This window comes from Heloderma suspectum, chromosome 7 (genome assembly GCF_057233095.1).
Source record: "Heloderma suspectum isolate Gila_16-S chromosome 7, 16-S_ref, whole genome shotgun sequence".
Lineage (NCBI taxonomy): Eukaryota > Metazoa > Chordata > Lepidosauria > Squamata > Helodermatidae > Heloderma > Heloderma suspectum.
In genome coordinates this window covers 92,030,368-92,052,744 of record NC_139464.1, presented here as the reverse complement: position 1 = coordinate 92,052,744, position 22,377 = coordinate 92,030,368, and the positions used below count along the sequence as shown (strand labels likewise).

The 22,377-nt window shown below is 45.2% G+C and overlaps 1 protein-coding gene across 1 annotated transcript in view; it reads left to right on the top strand.

Annotated features, from left to right (window-relative positions):
* Nucleotides 1-22,377, top strand: part of GRM8 (glutamate metabotropic receptor 8) — an 832,708-nt gene that overhangs the window by 398,802 nt on the left and 411,529 nt on the right. The window contains exons 4-5 of the mRNA XM_084810899.1: nt 2,844-2,998; nt 13,431-13,568. Of these exons, the coding sequence (XP_084667025.1) occupies nt 2,844-2,998; nt 13,431-13,568 (293 nt within the window). The remainder of the gene's footprint in view (nt 1-2,843; nt 2,999-13,430; nt 13,569-22,377) is intronic.

Genomic DNA, 22,377 nt, shown 5'->3' with positions numbered 1-22,377 from the left:
ATCACAGCAGCCTTCCCCTAACTTGATGTTCTCCATGTGTGTCAGACTACAACTCCCATAACCCCCAAGCCAGCTATGCTTAACACATCTGGAGGGCACCAGTTTGGGGAAGGGCTGACATACAGTGTCCCTGCTCCACAAGACCCAACAAGCTCCGGGTTGCCAAGGATGACAAACTAGTCATTCTAGAGATGAGGGAGTTCTCAGAAGTTCTCTTTGGATTAACCTGGAAATGTTACAAGTGTTTCCAGGTTAACAATAAAAAACAACAACAGAAAAATGTCAATCAATTTTCCAAGCCAATCTGAGGGTTGGAGTAATGTACCCATCAGTCCTTGCCAAACCGCTCCCACCTGTTCCTACCCCTCCAAACACTCTCCCTTTCTGTTCACTGAGTTATCAACCAGTGGCAATGGTGGTGTGAACAGTGGCATGCAGGGAGAGGAGAGGAGGGACATCTGGCCCTTTCTTCTCTCACTCTTCACCTCTCTGACTCTGACATTTTGAGTGTCAGAGAGATGAAGATATTTTTTACTGGAATAAGAAGCCTAGGGGATCGTGGAAGATCATGCATTTTCCATGGTCACCAAAATTAGAAAACTTGCAGTACATCAGGGTCTCAGAGAATGATAGAGGACTGGAAGTTCCCCATTTATCCCCTTTCCCCATGCCATTGGTACTGGTCCAACCACTGCTCATCAAGTAAGTAAAGCAAAAGTTGGAAGTTTTTTTTTGGTGGGTGACTGGCAGACATTACTCTGGGGGACAACAAATGCCGGCAGGGGGGTGGGAGAAATTCTTCTCTAGATCAGATTTTAATCCAAGCCAGAGAAGAATTTGGGGGCTTTAAAAGCCCATCCCTCATTTGAGGTGGGCTTTTGTGAGGCCCCAGAATTTGTATCCAACCCAGCTTGGGAGAACTTTGCTCTCAACTGTAGTAAAATGGGGAAATGAAAGAAATGAAGCAAATAAGAATGATATATGGAAGATGTTAAAGGAGCATAAAGGAGATTTTGAGGCAAATTACCATGTTTAATATTAATATCTAATATACTTTGTTTTTACAGTCAGGGCCCGAAATATTGGAACAAGGATAACTGTTTTGGCAGTTGGCCTCTGTATACCACCACATTGAAGTTGAAAGGAAACACAGCCAGATGGGAGTGAAGTCAGGACTTTCAGCTGTAATTCAAGAGGTTTGACAAAAGTGGGGCACCACCAACCATTCAGGAAGGACAGCCAGTGGCACACACACACACCCATTGTTGGTGGCTCATAAGTAATGGAACAAATGGCTGACAAGCAGCTGCATGGCCAGGTGTGGCCTGTTTCCTGGTACCCCATGACCAATCAAGCAGGTAAAAGGCCTGGAGGTGGTTCTGAGTGTTCCATTTGCATTTGGTAGCTGTTCACTGGAACTCCCAACATGAGGTCCAAAGAGGTGTCCATGTGAGTGAAGGAGGCCATCATTAGGCTGAGGAAACAACATAAACCCATCAGAGAGATAGCAAAAACAGTGGGAGTGGCCAATACAACAGTTTGGAGCATCCTGAAAAAGAAGGAATTAACTGGCAAGCTCAGCAACAGCAAAAGGCCTGGCAGACCACGGAAGATAACTAAAGTGGATGACTGCAGAATTCTGCTCGTGGTGAAGAGGAACCCTTTCACAACATCTAGCCAGGTCAAGAACGCTCTTGCGGAGGTAGGCATGTCATTGTCAACATCTACAGTCAAGAGACGGATTTATGAATGTAAATACAGAGGCTTCACAACAAGGTGCAACCCACTGGTAATTCTCAAGAATGGAAAGGCCAGATTAGCCTTTGCCAGCAAACACCAAAAAAAGCCTGCCCGGTTCTGGAATAAGATTCTTCGGACTGATGAAACCAAGATTGGCGTGACCAGAATGATGGGAAGAGAAAAGTATGGTGAAGGAAAGGAACAGCTCATGATCCAAAGCATACCACATCATCTGTCAAACATGGTGGAGGCAGTGTTATGGCATGGGCATGTATAGCTGCCAATGGAACGGGGTCACTGGTGTTTATTGATGACCTAACTGCTGATAAAAGCAGCAGGATGAATTCTGAAGTGTATAGGGCTATACATTCTGCTCAGATTCAGCCAAATGCCGCCAGACTGATAGGATGCCGCTTCATATTGCAGATGGATAATGACCCCAAACATACAGCAAAAGCTACCCAAGCGTTTCTCCAGGCAAAGAAATGGGATATTCTTCAATGGCCAAGTCAGTCACCTGATCTCAACCCCATAGAGCATGCTTTTCACTTCCTGAAGACAAGACTGAAGGCAGAAAGACCCACAAACAAGCAGCAGCTGAAGGCAGCTGCAGTGAAGGCCTGGCAAAGCATCTCGAGGGAGGAAACTCAGCATTGGGTCACGTCCATGGGTTCCAGACTTCAGGCAGTCATTGACTGCAAAGGATTTTCATCCAGGTATTAAAGGCAGTCCTTAAGTTTGAAATGATGTTGGTTTGTTCCATTACTTATGAGCCCCCAACGATGGGTGTGTGTGTATGCCACTGGCTGTCCTTCCTGAATGGTTGGTGCCCAACTTTTGTCAAACCTCTTGAATTACAGCTGAAAGTCCTGACTTCGCTCCCATCTGTGTGTGTTTCCTTTCAACTTCAGTGTGGTGGTGTGCAGAGGCCAACTGCTAAAACAGTTATTCTTGTTCCAATATTTCTGGTCCTGACTGTAGGAGGAAAGTACTTCATTCTATCAGAAAGCATGTTTGATGAACTGGATAAAAGCAACCAGTTTTATGAGTCTCTTCTGAGTAATAGTTGTACATTTAAAAAGAACTACTTGTTTTATTTACAGGCGAATATTAGAGGCAGCTAGGAAAACCAATCAAACTGGACATTTCCTTTGGATAGGCTCAGACAGCTGGGGGTCTAAAATCTCACCCGTTCATCAGCAAGAGGAAATTGCAGAAGGGGCGGTCACCATTTTACCCAAAAGAGCTTCCATTGATGGTAAGACCAGCCTATTGACTCGAATGAGGATGAGCTCCTATAATCCTTAAAGTGCAAATGTTATGTCACTTTGAGCTCAGTACTTCAGGGAATTCATGGAGTTAAGTCCTTTTTATGGTATTCTGATGCTGACAGAGAGAGAGACTTTGCTTGCATTATGTTTTCTTCAGCTGCATTATCTCTTGGTTCCCTCTTGTATAATTACAGAGTGAAATAGTTTCTCAAGCCAGTTCTTTGATGCAGTAGATTTCATTGTGCTTCCAATTTATGGCTACTCTGAGACAAGGCAAAATAAAAGGGAATTTCCTTCTACAGCCTGCTATGTTTAGAAGCCTTGTATAATGTACGCTGGATGCATTCCATAGCAACAGCTCCACCCAGTTTCGACACAGCAGTCACATCACTTTCTACCACTGTAAGCCATAATGCTCTTTGTGCTCTTACACATCCCCCATGCTGTTTTACTGGTGTTATCTGGTGGGAATGGATCCTATGCTTAAGACTGGAAATTAGTTGAAACAATCCCAATTTACTCCCAGATCCTACAGCAATGGCATAAAGGGTAGAGAACCTGCAGTCTCCATAACTACAAAGTTGCAAAGAGCATGTCCTTTAATATCTTTTGAGTAAACAGTATCATGTGGTATAATATAGCCACTGTCAGTCTGGTTACATCATTATTGCCAGTATCACAAAAAAAAGTAAAGGTAGCAGTGTCGACCACATGAAAATTTCCAAAATCCGTGTTGCTGTAAGACCTTTATTCAATGATTTTTTAAAAAAATCCTGCTGATTTAAGACTAGAGTTAAGGTCATCTCATGTTGGCTCAAGCCCCACAAAGCTAGGAATTTGGTAGCTTAGGCTGATGTCTTATCAGACGTGCCCCGTAATCAGTAATGATGTTGTGTAATGTCACAAATGGTGCTTGCTTACAACTTTACCCTCCGTGCACCCACACTTTTCCTAGGTCTTTCAGGCCCAAATCCAGATGGGGAGGGTAGTGCCTGGGACTAGAAAGATGCCCCATGTTGTCCTGGTCCTGTATTGCTTTATGAAACATCTGAACCTTACTGTATTGCCAGAGGAATCTTCCTGTGAGTTGACCCATGGCTGTTTTGCTGCTTGTAAGCAAGCACAATTTGTGACATTGCACAACTTCATTACTGTGGACCTTGAGCCAACATGAGATATAGGGATGTACAGACTGTGTAAAATCTGCTCTGTCTGTTTTGCGGATTGTCAGGTGCCTTTCTTTCCATTATCCACCCACAGACGGATGCAAATATGTTTTTTTATCATGTAGAAAAATATGGAAATAATTATATAAATATTTACTTAAGCATTTACGTAAGTAATTACATAATTTACCTCAGTATGTAACATTTAGTGTATTGTCTCCCATTCCATTCACCGTTTCCTCAGCAGAAACTTATGTATTTTTCTATGGATTTATATGCATAAATTTTGGGAAAGTAAAAAAACACACGCATCCAAATATCCATGGACTCCACACGGCCTGAGGGGGCACTGTGCTGTAGATTCCACAGGTCAAATTCTTAGACATCTGAGCTCATTTTAATCCATCTCAAATTTCTCCAGCATTCCTAATGAGATAGCCTTAACTCTGGTATTAAATCTGCAGGCTTTTTACCATTGAATTTCCCTGTTTTTTGAAAAGGAGATTTATTATTACAGTGTTCTGAAAAAACCAACCAACCAACCAACCAACCAACTAAATAATTAACTGAGTTGTTGTTGTTCAGTCGTTCAGTCGTGTCCAACTCTTCGTGACCCCATGGACCATAGCACGCCAGGCCTTCCTGTCCTGCGCTCTCTCCCGGAGCGTGCTCAAGTTCATATTCATTGCATCGGTGATGCTATCTAGCCATCCCATCCTCTGCCGTCCCCTTCTCCTTTGGCCTTCAGTCTTTCCCAGCATCAGGGTCTTTTCCAGGGAGTTTTCTCTTCGCATTAGGTGGCCAAAATATTGGAGCTTCAGCTTCATTATCTGTCCTTCCAATGAGCACTCAGGGTTGATTTCCTTTAGGATGGACTGATTTGACCTCCTTGCAGTCCAGGGGACTCGTAAGAGTCTTCTCCAGCACCACAGTTCGAAAGCATCCATTCTTCGGCTCTCAGCCTTCCTTATAGTCCAGCTCTCACAGCCATACATTACTACTGGGAAAACCATAGCTTTGATTAGACGGACCTTTGTCGGCAAGGTGATGTCTCTGCTTGTTACTATGCTGTCTAGGTTGGCCATAGCTTTCCTCCCAAGGAGCAAGCGTCTTTTAATTTCATGGCTACAGTCACCGTCTGCGGTGATCTTGGAGCCCAAGAAAGTAAAATCTGTCACTGCTTCCATTTCTTCCCCTTCTATATGCCAGGAAGTGATGGGGCCAGATGCCATGATCTTCGTTTTTTTAATGTTGAGTTTCAAACCAGCTTTTGCACTCTCCTCTTTCACCCTCAACAAGAGGCTCTTTAGATCCTCTTCGTTTTCTGCCATTAGGGTGGTATCGTCTGCATATCGGAGGTTGTTCATAATTCTCCCAGCAATCTTAATTCCAACCTCTGATTCATCCAACCCGGCATTTCTCATCATGTACTCTGCATATAAGTTAAATAAGCAGGGTGACAATATGCAGCCTTGTCATACTCCTTTTTCCAATTTTGAACCAATCGGTTGTTCCATGTCTGGTTCTTACTGTTGCTTCTTGACCCTCGTACAGGTTTCTCAGGACACAGGTAAGGTGGTTTGGTACTCCCATCACTTTAAGAATTTGCCACAGTTTGTTGTGATCCACACAATCAAAGGCTTTAGCGTAGTCAATGAAGCAGAAATAGACGTTTTTCTGGAATTCTCTTGCTTTCTCCATGATCCAGCGAATGTTGGCGATTTGATCTCTAGTTCCTCTGCCTCTTCTAAACCCAGCTTGTACTTCCGGTAGTTCTCGGTTCGCATACTGCTGAAGCCTAGCTTGTAGGATTTTGAGCATCACCTTGCTTGGATGTGAAATGAGCGCAATTGTGCGGTAGTTTGAACACTCTTTGGCGTTGCCCTCCTTTGGAATTGGAATGTAAACTGACCTTTTCCAGTCTTGTGGCCACTGTTGAGTGTTCCAGATTTGTTGGCATATTGAATGCCGCACTTTAACAGCATCATCTTTTAGGATTTTAAATAGCTCGGCTGGAATACTGTCATCTCCGCTAGCTTTATTGTTACTAATGCTTCCTAAGGCCCACTTGACTTCACTCTCGAGGATGTCCGGCTCAAGTTCAGTGACCGCACTATCATGGCTATCAGGGACATTCAGATCTTTCCTGTATAGTTCTTCTGTGTATTCTTGCTACCTCTTCTTAATCTCATCTGCTTCTGTTAGGTCCCTGCCTTCTTTGTCCTTTATCATGCCCGTCTTTGCACAAAACGTTCCCTTGAGATCTCCGATTTTCTTGAAGAGATCTCTAGTCTTTCCCATTCTGTTGTTTTCCTCGATTTCTTTGCATTGTTCATTTAAGAAGGCCTTCTTGTCTCTCCTTGCTATTCTCTGGAACTCTGCATTCAGTTGGGTATATCTTCCCCTTTCTCCCTTGCTTTTCGCTTCCCTTCTTTCCTCAGCTACTTGTAAAGCCTCATCAGACAGCCACTTGGCTTTCTTGCATTTCTTTTTCTTTGGGATGGATTGAGTTGCTGCCTCCTGAACAATGTTACGGACCTCCGTCCATAGTTCCTCAGGCACTCTGTCTATCAGGTCTAATCCCTGAAATCTATTCCTCACCTCCACTGTATATTCATCAGGGATATGATTTAGGTCATACCTGAACGGTTTAGTGGTTTTCCCGACGTTCTTCAATTTAAGCCGAAATTTTGCAAGAAGCAGCTCATGATCTGAGCCACAGTCAGCTCCAGGTCTTGTTTTTACTGACAGTATGGAGCTTCTCCATCTTTGGCTGCAAAGGACATAATCAATCTGATTTCGATATTGACCATCTGGTGACGTCCATGTGTAGAGTCGCCTCTTGTGCTGTTGGAAAAGAGTGTTTGCTATGATCAGCATGTTCTCTTGGCAAAACTCTATTAGCTTTTGTCCTGCTTCATTTTGTACACCAAGGCCATGCCTGCCTGTTATCCCGGTGATTTCTTGACTTCCTACTTTAGCATTCCAATCCCCTATGATGAAGAGGACATCTTTTTTGGGTGTTAGTTCTAGAAGGTGTTGTAGGTCTTCATAGAACCGATCAACCTCAGCTTCTTCGGCCTCAGTGGTTGGGGCATAGACTTGAATTACTGTGATGTTGAATGGTTTGCCTTGGATTCGTACTGAGATCATTCTATCATTTTTAAGATTGTACCCCAGTACTGCTTTTCCCACCCTTTTGTTGACTATGAGTGCTACTCCATTTCTTCTAAGGGATTCTTGCCCACAATAGTAGATATGATGGTCACCTGAATTAAATTCGCCCATGCCTGTCCATTTTAGTTCGCTGATTCCCAAGATGTCGATGTTCAATCTTGCCATCTCATGTTTGACCACCTCCAGCTTACCTTGATTCATTGATCTGACATTCCAGGTTCCTAAACAATATTGTTCTTTACAGCATCGGATTTTCTTTTCACCACCAGACACATCCACAGCTGAGTGTCCTTTCGGCTTTGGCCCAGCCACTTCACTCTTTCTGCCGCTACTTGGAAATACCCTCTGCTCTTCCCCAGTAGTATATTGGACACCTTCCGACCTGAGGGACTCATCTTCCGGCGTCATCTCTTTTAGCTTTGTGATACGTTCCATGGGGTTTTCTTGGCAAGAATACTGGAGTGGGTTGCCATTTCCTTCTCCAGTGGACCACATTTTGTGAGAACTCTCTGCCATGACCTGTCCGTCTTGGGTGGCCCTGCACGGCATAGCTTATGGCTTCACTGAGTTACGCAAGCCCCTTCGCCACAACAAGGCAGTGATCCATGAAGGGGAATTAACTGAGTAGATGAGTACAAATAAATAGGATATGTCCCTGTATGTTCAGAATAGCTTACTTCTGAGTAAGCCTCTACAGGATCCCAGCATAGCTTTTTCCTTTTCCTCTCTCTCTTCATCAGTGTCAATCAGTGAGAGTGATTCCCTCACCTAACTCTTATCTCAGTTGACAGTTTCCTGGTATCCTTCCCCCACTGTCAGACTACTGACAAGAAAAGTGGAATTCATCTCAAAATACTGGAGTACTGCCAGCATTCTAGCTTCAGAGTGAAACTGAGCATGCCTGACATAACTTTGCCAGCAGTTGCTACCATAGGCTTTCATGGGACAGAAAAACCTTTGATAACTTTTAAGTGCTGCTCAGAATTTCACTAAACCAATGAAAGGCATACGAGCCTGAATAAAGTGCATAAGTAGCCCCCAGAATGTGAAAGAAATATATGATATGCTGAGCCATAGCTTGGAATAAAAAGTTAACATGTGTCAATTTTCAGTGCCTTTAACTAGGGATGTCAGAGAATTCCGCCACAGATCTCGGTGAGGCTGAATGCCAGTGCATTCGGCCCCCTGAAATCTGTGGCAGAACGAAGCCCCCCCGCCCACCCACCCCGCGAAATGGGCTTTGAAGGGAGCACCTACCTGCTGCCGTCCATGCTGACTTGCGAATGGCGGCCGCGTCTGCAGCCGCCATTTGCTTCCTCCATATAGCCATGATAGGCTACGTAAATACTTATGTAACCTATCATGGCTTAACTAAGGGAATGCAAATGGCAGCGGCTATGGTGGCCACCATTTGTGTTCCCTTTTTTTTTTGCTGTTTTAGACTACGTAAATATTTACATAGGCTAAAACGGCAAAAAAAAAAAGGAATGCAAATGGCAGCCGCCGTGGCCGCCGCCATTTGCATCCACTGTTTTTTATTTTTTTGCCGTGATAGGCTACGTAAATATTTATGTAGCCTATCACAGCAAAATACAGGAACGCAAATGGTGGCGGCTACGGCAGCCGCCATTTGTGTCCCTGCAGGCTAGGGATGTACGAAAGTCACTTACCTGGTCTCGCAGCTTGCTTCGCGGTGGGGGGGAGGCGCTTCGCTGCTCCCCCCGAAGTTCAGGCCGGGCGGGAGGCTTCCTGCTTCACCCGGCTGAAATTCAGGTCGGGGGGGAGGCTTCCCGCCTTGCCTGGCCGAAATTCAGGCCGGGGAGAAGCGCCCTGTCTCCCCGGCCGCGAACTTCAAAAGAAAAAAAAAACACACGCCCCTGTGATAGGCTACGTAACGATTAACGTAGCCTATCATGGTTAGATCTGCAAAGTCAGCCGTGATAGGCTACGTTAATCGTTATGTAGCCTATCACAGGGGCGTTTTTTGTTTTTTTTTTACTTTTCTTGTAATGGCGGCGGCGGCAGCCGGTTGAAAGACCGGCTGCCGCCCCCGCCCCTGACGAAGACCTGCCGAACCGCCGCTGCGACCCGCCGCCGGGAGGGACATTCGTGAAAGGTAAGTCCCATCCCGGGGGGGCGGGGGGCAGAGAATTTCTCTCCGAACAACCTTCAGAGGACCGAATGCGTTGGCACTCACCCCCCTCAAATTTCGGGGAGAAATTCTCCCCCATCCCTACTGCAGGCTGCCCAGCGGCCAGATGACCAGCTGTGGGCAGCCCCAGGCGGTGGCTCTATGGGATCTCCGTGGAGTGGAGCCGGCCGGAGAGAATTTCAGGGGGAGGGACAGAGCACCTCCCCCCCACCGCGAATGTCACCCTTCAAAAAGGTAAGTGACTTTCGTACATCCCTACTTTTCACATGCTGTATCTGTGGCAATTTGTATTGGATTGATTTGAAATTCTGCACAATTGTAGACATTATCAGGTTGATTATTGATGCCATCCTTCCAGTTATTAGCTCAACAGGTGTCATTTTTATAAGCAGTAGAATATTAAGATTTATAAAGGCAGAACTTTTTTTTTTTTTGCAACTAACCTTAACTAAACAGGCAGTCCTATACCCCTTTAATTTGGCTTACAGAAAGATCATGCACACAAAATTCTGCAAGCTTTTGAGATCTCTTCTTCAGGGAGGATATTATAAAAGACAGGTTGGGGGGAGGATGTGAAAAATGGTAACTAGATATTAAAGTCATTGTCTGCAAGTTCAGACTAATCCCAAAGTGTAATGTGGGAGGAGGAGGAGTCAGCAGGTCATGTGATGGTTATAGGAAGGCTATGCTGCCCTTGGTGATGCTGGGAAGGAGGATGGTGTGTATGTGTGGATGCTTTATTCTCCATTTTGGGAAATATAAAGTTCAGCTATTCTCAGAAGTGTTTTCTATCCTGGTTGAAGCACACAATCTCCTTTTGCTGGTGGATCACTGAAAGAAAGAGGCAGTCTTTATATTCAAAAAGCAAGAAGCTAATTAGGATCACATTTACAGCCACATAGATCAAAGAACTACCAATGGGTTTCCTATGGAAAGAGGCCATAGCTTGCTGGTAGAAATCTTGTTTTGCATGCCGAAGGTCCCAGGTTCAATCCGTGGCATATCCAGTTAAGAAAAAGGGATCAGGTAGCAGGTGGTAAGAACTATCTTCTGTCTTTGGTGAGGTACTACTGGAGTATTGCTGCTGCTCAGCTGCCGGGCTGCGGATGCAAATGGTGTCCAGCATAGCGGATGCCATTTGCACCCCTGCTTTAGCCATGATAGGTTACGTAAATATTTACTTAGCCTATCACGGCAAAGAGCAGGGACGCAAATGGCATTCGCTATGCCATTTGCGTTCCTGCTCTTTGCCGTGGTAGGCTACGTAAATGTTTACATAGCCTATCATGGCTAAAGCAGGGACGCAAATGGCGTCCGCTACGCCAGACGCCATTTGCATCCGCAGACCGGGGCAGCGGACGGCAGCGGATGGACCTGGACTGGTTGGTGGCAGGTGGGGTCTGTCCAGGGAGAATTTTGCGGGGTGGCAGGGGGGAGTAGTCCGTGGCGGGTTTCTCCACCATCCCTACAAATGGCATCTTGAAATTCTCCACCTTACTGTGAGCAGAGAAATTTGGGAGACAATTTCACTGAAGTTCTCCAGAGGGAGGAGAAATTTTCCACAGTTTCTCCCAGCTAGGGCTCCCCATTGGAAGGGCTTGTAGCACAGCTTCTTTCTTTTTTGGTAAGGGTTTGGGGTTATTTTGTGTGCTGCAGCAGCATCAACTAGGGGTGGACGAAAGTCCCTTACCTGTCCTCGAAGGATGTTCGCGGTGGGGGGGAGGCGCTTCGCTGCTCCCCCCGCGAAGTTCAGGCCGGGGGGGAGGCTTCCTGCCTCGCCCCGGCCGAAATTCAGGCCAGGGAGGAGGCTTCCCGCCTCGCCCCGGCCGAAATTCAGGCCGGGGAGGAGGCTTCCCGCCTCGCCCGGCCGCGAACGCGAAAGTTAAAAAAAAAACAAAAACCCGCCCCCTGATAGGCTACGTGACGATTCACGTAGCCTATCATGGCTAGATCTGCAAAGTCAGCCGTGATAGGCTACGTCAATCGTCACGTAGCCTATCACGGGTGACTTTAACAACAACAAAAAAAGTGCGTACGCTAATGGCGGCCCCCATAGGGAGCCGCCATTCACGTTCCTTATTTAGTCGCTGTAGTCTACATAAATGTTTACGTAGACTACGGCGAAAATAAGGGCAACGCAAATAGCGTTGCCCTTATTTTCGCCGTAGTCTACGTAAATCTTTATGTAGAGTACAGCGACCAAATAAGGAACGGGAATGGCGGCTCCCTATGGGGACCGCCATTATCCATACACACTTTTTTTTTTTTTTTTAAGTCACCCGTGATAGGCTACGTGACGATTGACATAGCCTATCACGGCTGACTTTGCAAATCTAGCCGTGATAGGCTACGTGAATCGTCACGTAGCCTATCAGGGGGCGGTGTTTTTTTTTTTCTTTTATTGCAATGGCGGCGGTGGCAGCCGGTCGAAAGACCGGCTGCCGCTCCCGCCCCGCTCGAACACCCGCCGAACCGCCGGCCGGACCCGCCGCCGGGAGGGACATTCAGCGAAGGTAAGTCCTGTCCCGGGGGGGGCGGGGGGTGGGGGGGTTCGGAGGATTTCTCCCCAAAACTTGTTCGGGGGGCCGAACACGTTGGCGCTCGGTCCCCCAAAGTTTCGGGGAGAAATTCTCCGCCAACCCTAGCATCAACTTTCTTGGCAGGCTGGCCCCCAGTCTGCATTCACCACAATGCAGGCGGGGGCAGTGTTGTGTCCAGCTCCAGGGATAAGGTGATGTGCCAAAATCTGTCCTTCAATTTCCTGAAAAAGGCTTCCCTTGTTCTGCCTCATTCAGGATCTTTTATCATTTATTTTTGTGGCATTTTTGAGCTTACCTAATCACAGCTAGCCTCCCAGGCTGTCTACACATCCTGATCTGAAAAAGCCCTGTGGGAGGACCTACCTCATAGAGCCTTAAACTGGGCTTTAATTGAAGTGTAGGAAGCTGAGGAGGCCACAGGAGGCCAGAGAGATGATTGTACCATGAAAAACAGGACACTGGTGCTCACTCTTCAGCCACCTCCTAAGTAAGGTATACCCAGAAACCCAAACCCAACCCATGAGAATTTCTTCGAAATTTCTTCACCATTGAATTTCTTTTCAAAAGCAATTTCCCTTCTATCAAATTGAATGAGAATGGTTGAAAAAATGTGGGAGAAATTTTAGGCACAGCACTGGAGGAAATCAAATATAATGTAGGTGTTTACATTTCTGAGCAATTAGGCAAAGTTTGGCTGCAATCCTAAGTACACTAACTAGGAAGGAAGACTCATTTAACTCATTGGCTGTATTTGGATGTCATGATAAACAATTATTTATTATGACTGGAATGAGTCTAGCCTTCCCACAGGCTCTCCCCACCTTCTCCAGCATGGTGACAAAGAGGAACTCGGAAGATTCCATTTTCATTTTATATTATCTGCAGTTTAGCATGTTGTTTGAATCCTAAACAATGGTTAATTCTAACTATGGGTTGTTGAAACAAGGCTGATTCATAACTCATGGTCTGGCTTATTTCATACAAACCATAGTTAAGATTGACCATAGTCTGTCAGGTTTGGATGACACAAAAAGTAAGGGGGAATCAAAAATGGAAGTTAAAGCTTCCCAATTCCTCATGGCCATGGCCAAAGAGAAAGGAAAGGAGGGACACATAGAAGAAAGTTAAGCTTGTTCATATCATGATAAATCAGACATTATCTTAGATGTCTAAACACACCAGTTACTTCTGAGTAAACATGCTTAAGTTTGCATTGCTTATTATTGTTTAAAATGTTTGGATTCGAGTTTTTATAAAATATGTTTTATAAAACATTTATAAAAATGTTTTTTGTGATATAAATATATGTCTTTTACACAACCCAAGCAGATTAATAAGATGTATTTTTAATGCCTGTTCTTTGTATGTTTTTTTTTTAATATAGGTTTTGATAGATATTTTAGAAGCCGAACTCTAGCAAACAACAGAAGAAATGTGTGGTTTGCAGAATTCTGGGAAGAAAATTTTGGATGCAAGTTGGGTTCTCATGGAAAAAGAAATAGCAATATAAAGAAATGCACAGGTAACTGCTTGAATGTATATGTTCTCCAAACTGCTTTTGAAGGGACTTTATTAATAAATTGAAGTTTATTGATCAGGAATACTTCCTCAAGTCAGATTATGCCTATTCTTAATACCTGAATCATGTAATCTTACTCATCATATGTTGGTTAGATTTTGCACAGATCCATTGACAATTAATCAGACCAATAGAAGCAGTCTGCTTGTGACTTCATCATTCAAGGGCGCAATCCCCCAGTGGCTGGCTGGGGAATGCTGGGAGCTGTAGGACTTTTTCGGTCTAAGTATGCATAGGATTGTGCCTTAAAGCTGTCAGAATTCATTTCCAGAGGTGTCTGAGTTGTGTTGTCAAAGGCCCCATCTGAATCTATCACCTCCAGTTGGTCCTCTTGTTTCTAAGTGGTTGTATTACTTGTATAGCATAAATAAAAGGGAAGTGACTATCACTACCCAATATATTCAGTGTAGAATATATTTCAGTCACATCTGTTATCTGTGATGAACAAGAAGTTAACGGAACACAATCTGTTCTGTTTTGTTATTGTCATGTAGAATTAAAAACAAACATTATAGTGCAATCCTATGCATGTTTTCTCAGAACTAAAACCTTTTTCTAAGGGCTTGTAAGTGTGTTTAGGACTGAGGTCTTGAAAATGAGCATGTCTTTTAACACTGAGTGATTACCTCCTAATATTCATATTTAAATAATGTATCAGTCTACTGATAGGTTAAAAGGTACATGGTTAATCAATTAAAGTATAATCACTTGACAATCCTAGTAATTTGTAAGGTATTGGGGTATTTTTAGTAGCTGAATTGCTGGGGAAATTCTCATTTTGTAAGTTGAAGGTGTAAAGTAAAAGACCATTAGGAGAGCTAACTGAAATTCATGTTTTCATTTAACTTTTTTTTTAAAATCATATCAAAGACTATTCTAAACATGGGCTTGTTTCCTCCTAGCTAATCAGTTGTATGCATATCAGCCAGACCTCTGATACTGTAATAGCATAATATTTTGTTTTATGAAGAATTGGAACCAGATTGTGTAGTTGATATAAATGGGTTCAGCTCCATTAAGATCAGGTCTGGGTTTCTTATCTTATGGTGATCCTAAGTTTATACCATGCTTTCAGTTTTTGAGCACAGACATGCTCTCATTGAAATCTCACCCAAAATATTAATTAAAATTATTCCTTCATGCATATCCTTTCCTTGTAAAGGAAGCAGCTTTATGTTTCTGTATGTTAGCATTTTGTTTTAACTATTCTGCGAACCTAATCAGCCTTTAAATGCCTATAATGACTGACTGCAGTGTTAAAAATAGAGATGGGAGAAGAGATTTCATGAGCCATATAGTGCAAGTTCAGATCTGCTTAATTTGTTCAGGTTTTGAAGAAATCATAATATTTATTTCACTGGAAGACATTTATGGTGCTATATAATAGATATAAAATATCTGTTTGATGGGTATGCACTCTTCAGTTGCAATATTTAAATCACTTTTATTTTGGTCTCCCCTCTTATGGAATATTATTTTTGGGGTTTAAATAATTAGAATGGAATGTCTGTCCATCGGTCACTTGTAAATACTCACATTGGACTAAACTTTAATCTAACATACAATGCAGTAAATAAGGGCACAGTCCTATACATGCGCTACTTGGGGCACAATCCCCACGTATAGCATGGCTGGGTGGGGAATGCTGGAAGTTGTAGGACTTTTTTTTCTGTCTAAACATGCATAGGATTGTGCCCTAAATTACTTGGGATTGCTCTGTTGAGCATTTTCTGTGTCCACGCTAGAGAAGCTGAAATTCTTCTTGTGTCTTCAGAGATGGCTGCATAAAACCAGTGTGGTGTAGTGGCCAGAGTGTTGGACTGGGAGTTGGGAGATCTGGGATCTAGTCCCCAGTCAGCCATGGAAGCTCACTGGGTGACTTTGGGCCAGTCACAGACTCTCAGCCCAACCCGCCTCACAGGGTTGTTGTGAGGACAAAACGGAGAGGAGGATTATGTACGCCGCCTGGGGATCCTTAAGGAGGAAAAAGGCGGGATATAAATGTAATTAATAAATACATAATAAATACATGAAACTGCCTCAAACAGTTTGGGTCTTGAGAAAAACCACTCGAAAATCCCACCCAACTTGATGAAAGTTTACCTTCTTGACTCCTCACCTTCAAGACAGCCATATGCGAATTAGCCTATTGGATGTTTAGGCAGCCGAAACGTTCTGATACATTTCATTCCAGAAGCTCTGCATGATGTTTGAGGATGCAGAGTTCCCCACATGCTCTAGACACCAAATCACATGGCAGCATGTGCAGGAATGGATGAAAGCACGACATAGCTGCTGCTGCTGTTGCTGCTGCTGCTGCTGCTGAGTAGCACCAAATGCTAGGGAGAGATACCCTCGCATTACTGGAAGCCCCTGCTTGGTGGAGCCTAGAGATGGATGAATTTGTCCGTTTCACTTCCTGCCACGCACAGATGTTTTAATCTCAAGTTCTTTTCTTCTGTTTATGAAGAAATTTGCAAATTTTGGTAAATTATTATTAGAATAATAGAAACATCGAATAGTAGGGATGGAAGGGGCCTACAAGACCATCGAGTCCAACCCCCTGCTCAATGCAGGAACCCAAGTCAGAGCATCCCTGTCCAGCAGCCTCGTCTTGAATGCCTCCAGTGTGGGAGAGCCCACCACTTCCATCAAAAGTCATTCTCACCCGTCTGCACTGGCTATATTTAATAGGTACAGCGATTCCCAGCGCAGAGAGGACCATGTTGTACCTACCTGCCATGAAAAGCCTGTCAGGGAAAAAAGGTAGCAGCCCCAATTCAGGATCACAAATACAGCAGAATACACTGGAATTCAAACCCAGACTTTGCAGAGCAAAGCACTAAATGCTCTCTGCCAGGGCTGACAAATCTGTCGCTTTCACATTCTCCCATATCCGATTTTTTAAAAGATCTGAATCCTTTCTGTGCCATTCCTGAAGAAATGTGTGAATGTTGGTAAGTTCTTCTAAAAAAAATGGAATTCTCAGCCATCCCCAGTGCAGACATGGAGGAAGGCTGCAAGACAGAGCCATCGTACCTGGAGAGTGTGCAGCAGCACCCAGTGTAGGAACAATTTCAGTTTTAAGGGGTGATTCACACCTGAATTAGGGGGAGTACACCATGCTCTGGGTCTACCACACAGAGAGCATAATGTGTGATGAAAGACCCACATACGTATTCCTGCACATATCACTAATGTGATCCATCCACCCTGGGGGGATGGATTAGATGGATGGATCCTGCACACATAAAGATGTGCATAGGTTTGCTCTGCATTACATGTCATTCTCTTCCTGTAAAAAGGATTATATATTTGGGCCTGCTCAATGGATATACAGTTGGTTCACATTCCATTTCTTGCACAGCAGTTTCCATTATTTCTTCGTATCTGGTCTACCCCCCCACCCCCAAATTGAGTGCAGTAAAGGATTTTTAATTACCAGCAGTAACTGAATTGAGATGCTATTTGTGTTTTGTATTTAGCTACCTCAGCTTTTGTTATATTGGACACCGAAGAGTTTGAGGGCAGTAATGGATTGCATTTATCTTCTCTGCCTGATTCTTATTTTGGCATTATCTCCGAATATTTATAACCTGTGCTAGATACAATCAGCTGAAGCAAGAGGGCCCACTCTGCCTGATATAACATTAAATCAACCTGCTATCATTAAAATACATTCTTAAGTAATGTATGGTGGTTAAAAACATTTACCTTTGCCTTTTAGACAACAGATCATATCCCAGGTGGCAATAGTCAAACAAGAGCCACATCCATTTGCTGCATGATAGTTTTGATCATAAAATTTCCATGTGTTGAGAGCTTGTGTGGTTTGCAGGTTGCACAGCAGCTGTGAGGGTTCCTTTTGCCCCCACTGAACTTCAAACGCCAAATCAAACACAGACAAGAGGCTCCAATCTACGGCTTTTAATCCATTACCTCAAAGGGTCATACAGATGCAAATTCTCAGTGACTCTCAGTCTACAAGGAAATGCCTTTAGGGGATTCAAAAGATAGCTATGAAAGTTGCCCACTGTTTGAAAGAAAGTTGGTCTCACTAGCCTAACTTAAGGGGTGGCAGGAGGTAGGGATGTCAAAGAATTTCGCCATGAATCTCGGGGAGGCCGAATGCCAGCGCATTCGGCCCCCCGAAATCGGTGGCGAAACGGACGGGACTTACCTTGGGCGGATCTTCCTGGTGGCGGCGGCTCCGGCGGTGGTTCGGCGGCAGCGGTTCGGCGGCGGCTGCGGCGGCTGGTCTTCCGACTGGCTGCCGTCGCCGCCATTTCTAGTTAGAAAAAACAAAAAAAACAAAAAGAGTGATAGGCTACGCAAAGATTTACGTAGCCTATCACGACTAGATTTTTAAAAAACACCATGATAGGCTACGTAAATGTTTACATAGCCTATCACGGCTGATGTAAAAGAAAAAAAAATGTGTGTATGCAAATGGCGGCGCCCATGGGCGCCGCCATTTGCGTTCCTTATTTTGGCTCGTCTTAGTCTACATAAACATTTACGTAGAAGACGGTGAAAATAAGGGGAACGCAAATAGCGTAGACGCTACACTATTTGCGTTCCCCTTATTTTCGCTGTCTTAGTCTGCGTAAATGTTTACGTAGACGAAGATGTGCCAAAATAAGGAACGCAAATGGCGGCGCCCATGGGCGCCGCCATTTGCGTACGCACATTTTTTTTTCTTTTACATCAGCCGTGATAGGCTACGTAAATGTTTACGTAGCCTATCACGGCTGACTGCAGGGACGCAAACGGTGGCGGCTACGGCCTCCGCCATTTGCGTCCCTGCTAGCCAGCCGGCGGCTCCGCAGAATACCTGCGGAGCGGAGCCGGCCAGCCAGAATTTTGGGGGGGAGGGACGGAGCGCCTCCCCCCCGGCCAGAATTTCGGGGGGAGGGACGGAGCGCCTCCCCCCCACCTCGAATCAATCTTGCTAAAAGGTAAGTGACTTTCGTACATCCCTAGCAGGAGGCCTCTCTCTCAGCTTCTAAGCCCTGCTGTTCACACAGGGCCAACTGGGTAGACCTTCTAAGTTCCGCCCCGGCCATCTCCCTCTTGGATCTGCATCTGCGCCTTGCATCTATTCATTCAGATTCCCCAAACCCTGTCTCTCCCTGTTTGCTGTCTCTCACGAGGTGTGTGTGTGTGTGTGTGAAGAGGGACCTTCCTCCTCCAGCTGGACCTTTGAAACCTGAGGAGCCTGCCTACCCATGTTTGGAACTGCCTGGGAACATACCTCCCCCATGTCTGGTGGTTCTTCTTCAGAATCTGAACTCTTCTCCCACTCTGTGTGCTCAGAAGCACTCCTGACTAGGGGTGGGTGGAATCACTTACCCCATTCCAGCTGGGGGGTCCGCGGGGGGGAAGGCGATCTGTCCCTCCCCCCAGAATCCATCCAGGCTGGCTCTGCTCCATGGTGATCCTCCGTGGTGATCCTGTTTGGAATCCGGTCTCATTGGGGTCTGTGGTGGAATTCCCCAACATCCCTACACCTGACAGCAGCAAACACTCAGGCCCAAAGGTGTCTAACGATCTGGCATGGGAGGCAGGTAAGCTTGTAGTATAATGGACTTAGAGCAGGGGCTGGGGAGTTCTTTGGGTGTGTGTGTGTGGGGGGGCTGGATTTCCCCCCAGCCCTCTGTGGGCCGAATACTGTCAGTGGGCTTGACCACACCCACTGCCATTATTGCGAGCTGGAGTTCCTGCTTTGCTGGGGACCTGGCTTTGCTGTGTGTAGGTTTTCCTCAGCTGGGGAAGGCCTGCACATGGTAAAGCAATCCTAGCTGAAGCCCTGGCAGTTTGGCTGGGGCAACTTTGCCTGCCCTGCACTGGCAGGAGTGAAGGAAACTTAGCCAGCTTGGCTTTCCTCCAGCTGGGCTTTCCCTAGTTAAGAAAGCCCAGGTGGAGCAAAGCCAAGCTAGCACAGTCCCATTTGCGCCCAGCTGGGAAAGTCCATTGCACAGCAAAGCCCACCTTTCCCCACTGTGGGGATTGACTGACTCAGCTCAGCTGTCTATGCTTTCCCTAGCCAGGGAAAGTCTGGGAAAGCAAAGTGGTCCCCTTTGTGCCCAGCTTCAGTCTGCTTGGCTTTTCCCTCACATCAAAGTCTCCAGCTATCGCTCCACTACTAAGTGCCTCATCCAGGGAAGCACAAAATACACTGCTCACCCTCCCATGCATAAGTGGCATGCAGGGAATCCCCACTATCCCTTATCACAGACTGGAGGTAACAGCAAGGATCCTCCTCTTTGCCTCCTCCCCTTACCCCTGACAACCACCAGGGTGGGACTTGGGGGAGGGCTTTGGGAGCTGCAGAGGGAGCCCAAGTCTCTGTGGGCTATATGGTGAACTGCCTTGGGGCAGATTAGGCCCATGGTGCAGAGGTTCCTCATCACTGCCTTCAGAGGCTTTCTTCAGCAACAAGTTAAACAGGCCAAAGATAGGCAGCAGAACTGGAACTAGCACTGGATTGGCTCTGTGGTGCCACTGACTTCCTAGGGCAGGGAAATTAATGGCTGCTGCTGTGCGAATGTCCAGCTGGAATTCCTTGTTAGCTCCTTTCTATTACCAGCAACCCCAGTGGTACTGCATGGTTCTCAGCTGGAGCCCAGAGTAGACTTTTCGAAATGAGTAACCATTGGCTAATGCGGCTTAAGAACATAGCACTCTATCAAAAGAAAAGGACCACCGACATATAGGTTCTTCTTCATTTTCACATCTGAATATTCGTTTAAATGATGGTGGGAAGCAGAATGATAGATACATAGAAATGGGAACACATAGATTGGCTTCATGCTCTCATTATGAAAGGGATGTTATGGTTCTAGGCAGTAGTGGTGGTACTGAACTTTGGAATGCATGGAGGGAGAACCTTGGATATTTACATGTTTCAGCCTACATTGAGCCTATTTCTAATTTAATTTCCAAATCGTCCAGATATCAGACCTAGTTAGGAATAGGCTTTCCCTATTGATTGTCATTCTTACTGTCACTTCCTTTCCTTCTCCACACAAACTTATCTCCTAGTGCCAGGCAGTCCCGTGTGTCTATCTGTTGAATAGAAGGTTTGGTATTTTTGTTATTTTCTATGTTTATGTGCTGCAGTTTATCCTGTAAGTGTACAATCCTATGCATGTTTAGAAAGAAATAAAGTCCTGCAACTCCCAGCATGCTCCAACCAGCCATGCTGGCTGGGGCATGCTCGGAATTGTAGGACTTTTTTCTGTCTAAACATGCATAGGACTGTGCCCTAAAAGATCCTCAAAGTTGGCAGGGCTAAGCCTAAACAATGCTGATTGTCTGTTTGTTCAGCTTCCCTTTGCCCTCCCTCCACTTAAACAAATGATTGCTACCAACAATTCGGTAAATACACACAGGCAAGTCACTGATGTGTACATGGATCATTGTCTCAGAGGCAGAGCTTCTGTCTTCCAGTTCCAGCAGGGCTGCTTGGAAAAGGATGCTTCGTACTTATGCAGTATGCATTCATGCTAAGATGAAGTGCAAGTTTCAGTCACCTATCTTTTTTTTTTAAAAAAAGTTTGCTTCTGCTAATACAAAAAATGATTAAAACAAAGCACTGCTGTCGACTGTGTTGTTTTGGTTCTATTTGTATGCACAGAAGAGAATCTGAGGCTCTGTTTCTGTCAGCAAATGCATCACTTTTGGATTTGGATTCCCTCCCCCCCCCCCATGTTATGAGTCATCATGCCCCAGTACTTGGGTATTAGGAAGACAGTTTATCTTCCCAATTTAACAATAATACACGTACTCTGACAGACGCTGTGGCTTGATTCCTGTCAACCCACATAGACTCAGTTATAAAAACAGAAGATGCTTTTCCCAAGAACATTCTTTTGAGGCAGGGCTTTGAATAATGTTTAGGGTCAATGTACATATTACATTATTCGCATAGGCTATAGCTCCACTGGAATCAATGGAGGTGTTTTTCATCCCTGCCCCCTGGATGGGGGCAGGATTTTGGAAAGCAAATGGGTGAGGGGAGGAGGTATAATCCTCCCCTCCTGTTGTGCACTAATTCCAATACAATTTGTGTGTGTGGTTACTCTAAAGGAAAGGAAAAGATAAGGCTCAGCTACATGTTATGCAATTAGTGTAAGACGTACCCTCAGTTCTCACTCAGTTGATAAACCTGTGCCTATGCTTGGTTGTATCGAAGCTACCTTGTCCCATCAGACCATTGGTCTATGTAGGTCAGTATTGTCTAGGATGATGAGCAGCAGCTGTCCAGGGTTTCAGGCAGAAGCTTTTGCAACCCTATCTGGACATGCAGGGAATTGGACTGGGACTTTTTCATGCAAAGCATGTGCTCTACAACTGAGCTAAATTGTAGAGCACATGCTCCCCAGAGCAACCACTCTTCAAGATGCATATGAAGGCTTAGATGGTTGAACATTTCTCCAAACTTTCAGGTGAAGAGGCCAAGCCTTCTTCTTGGCATGCTAATTTGCTATGCTTAGGAATCTTTGTGTGTGTGTGTGTGTGTGCATGTGCGTGTGTGTGGCAATATTTTATCATTTGCAGTATGAAGAGGTACATCCCAGACATGGGCTTACCACCTCAGGGAGGTCCAAGGGTCAAACCCCAGGTCATGTTAAAGATGTAGTATACAGGTCTGTATCTCCTCCTTCTCCTCCTTCTCTGAAGTGAGTTTGCAGGGCCTGATCCGGCTTGAGACCACGGTGCATGGGGAGGAGAGATTTATTTCTTCCCT